General features: G+C 54.0%; 1 protein-coding gene across 1 annotated transcript; it reads right to left on the bottom strand.

Moving 5' to 3' along the window:
* Positions 1-1099: 1099 nt before the first annotated feature.
* Positions 1100-1608, bottom strand: LOC115628452. Its single transcript, XM_030524564.1, has 2 exons — positions 1435-1608; positions 1100-1376 (listed from the first exon to the last, which is right to left on the bottom strand). Exons 1-2 carry the CDS (start codon positions 1491-1493, stop codon positions 1100-1102), a joined length of 336 nt encoding a protein of 111 aa, XP_030380424.1. The 5' UTR covers positions 1494-1608.
* Between the last annotated feature and the right edge of the window lie 209 nt (positions 1609-1817).

Raw genomic sequence — 1817 nt, forward strand, 5'->3', positions numbered from 1 at the left:
ACTCCTCCGAGGGCGTCCATAGCACCAGCAGTACACTGGGACGCCGAGCCAGTAGTCGCGTCGGTGGTAGAAGCAGCAGTGGCCCAGGTGAACGAAACATACCGTCAATCGCAAAAAGAGGGCATCAACAAAGTGTTGCAGGAGGAAATCCGAATGGGGTTTCAAGACTTGATGGGCGCGTTGAAAGAAGTTTTGCAACCGCGAGCGAATAGCGGCGATTCAGCTGCAAATGGAGCATGGCAACCGCCAGTCAGCCAGAATCGGGGTGCGGTGCCAAAACGGCCGCATCAATACCAGGCTGAACCTCTAACACCAGCAAGAGGAACTTCGCGTCCAGTAGCAAGGCCAGCGGCAGCTAGTTCCTCCAGTGTAGCTGGCAATAGCAGCAGCACAGCTCGAAATTGGCAAAATCCAGCAGCACAGTCGGCCCGTCGAAGAGGCAACAGGCGGAACGATTGGAGTGGTCAGCTGGACCCGCCTCCTCCGTATGTAGCGGCGAATGGCAGATCCGGATGGTGCCGCGTTGAAAAGTGGGACATCGTTTTCAGCGGCGATAAGGAAAAAATGGCTGTTGAAGACTTCGTTTTCCAAATAGAGTTCCTTCAGAGGCAGTGTCGCTGCGCATGGTCCGAAGTATTAAACAGTTTCCATCTGTTAGTAACTGGGCACGCTCGCGAGTGGTACTGGCAGTACGTCAGGGACCACCGGGCAGACAGCTGGCCAGAACTAAAACGAAGCATGCTGTCCCGTTTTAAAGGCGCCGCCGATGAATTCGAGCGCATGCGTCAATTGCGCGAAAGACGGCAGAAGGCAAGCGAAAGCGTTGAGGAGTACTTCCATGCCATGAGGAAACTGGCGTCGCGTCTCCACACAGCACCATCTAAAAACGAGATGATGAAATATATAAAAAAAGGATTAAAAATAGAACTAGCTCGTTATGTGTATGCGATGCGCGTGTACACGGTAGATCACTTACGTGACGAATGCGTAGAGGTGGAAGCTATGGTCCAGCGGCGAGAAGGCGTGTTCCCAACACGCAGCGGCACACGTTTTAGTGGCGGAAACCGTCCACCGGCAGTGGCGGAGTTGGTCGACGACACTAACGGCGAGGAGTCGGCGGATTTCGGCGTAGTTGAAGAGGCGCGTTTGGCAAGGCGTCCGCAACAGGCGTTAGTTTGCTGGAACTGCAGACAAGCCGGCCATAGTTTCCGCGACTGCATGTCACCGGAAAGGCGCGTCTTCTGTTATAGGTGTGGCAGGCCCGACACCTATAGTCCAACCTGTCCCGATTGCACGGGAAACGGCCGTCGGAGTGCGGAGCAAGTGGGCGAATCGCGCTCGACACAGGTGCCCACCAGGATGACAGCGGAGCGGTCCTGAAAGAAGAATTTCATAAGAAAAATACCCCATATAGTAATAAGTTGAAATTTTTACCGTACGAGGAAAAGATGCGGGCATATCTGGAGGCGCGCAATAGAATTTTTGCCCAACATCAGTTAGATGGGATGAGGATGGTGACAGCCAAAGTTAAAAAGGCCCGAGCACGATTCCGAGTGAGAAGGCAGACGAAGAAGCTGGTAGCCGAGGCAGTGCGACGCGAAGGAGCAGCAGATCCGAGGATTTTTGGCGAAGTACTGGTACGAGGCCACGTGCTACGCGGTTTGCTGGATACCGGGGCCTCGGTAAGCGTGCTAGGCAAGGGCAGTCTGGAACTGCTGAAAGAGATTGGCATGGTGCCCAGAAATTACATTTCGATAATTAAAACAGCAGGCGGTGAAGACAGAGCCGTAATTGGGCGAGTGCGTTTACCAGTGGTG

This window comes from Scaptodrosophila lebanonensis, unplaced genomic scaffold (assembly GCF_003285725.1).
Source record: "Scaptodrosophila lebanonensis strain 11010-0011.00,11010-0021.00 unplaced genomic scaffold, SlebRS2 tig00000115-arrow-arrow-pilon, whole genome shotgun sequence".
NCBI classification, from domain to species: Eukaryota; Metazoa; Arthropoda; class Insecta; order Diptera; family Drosophilidae; genus Scaptodrosophila; species Scaptodrosophila lebanonensis.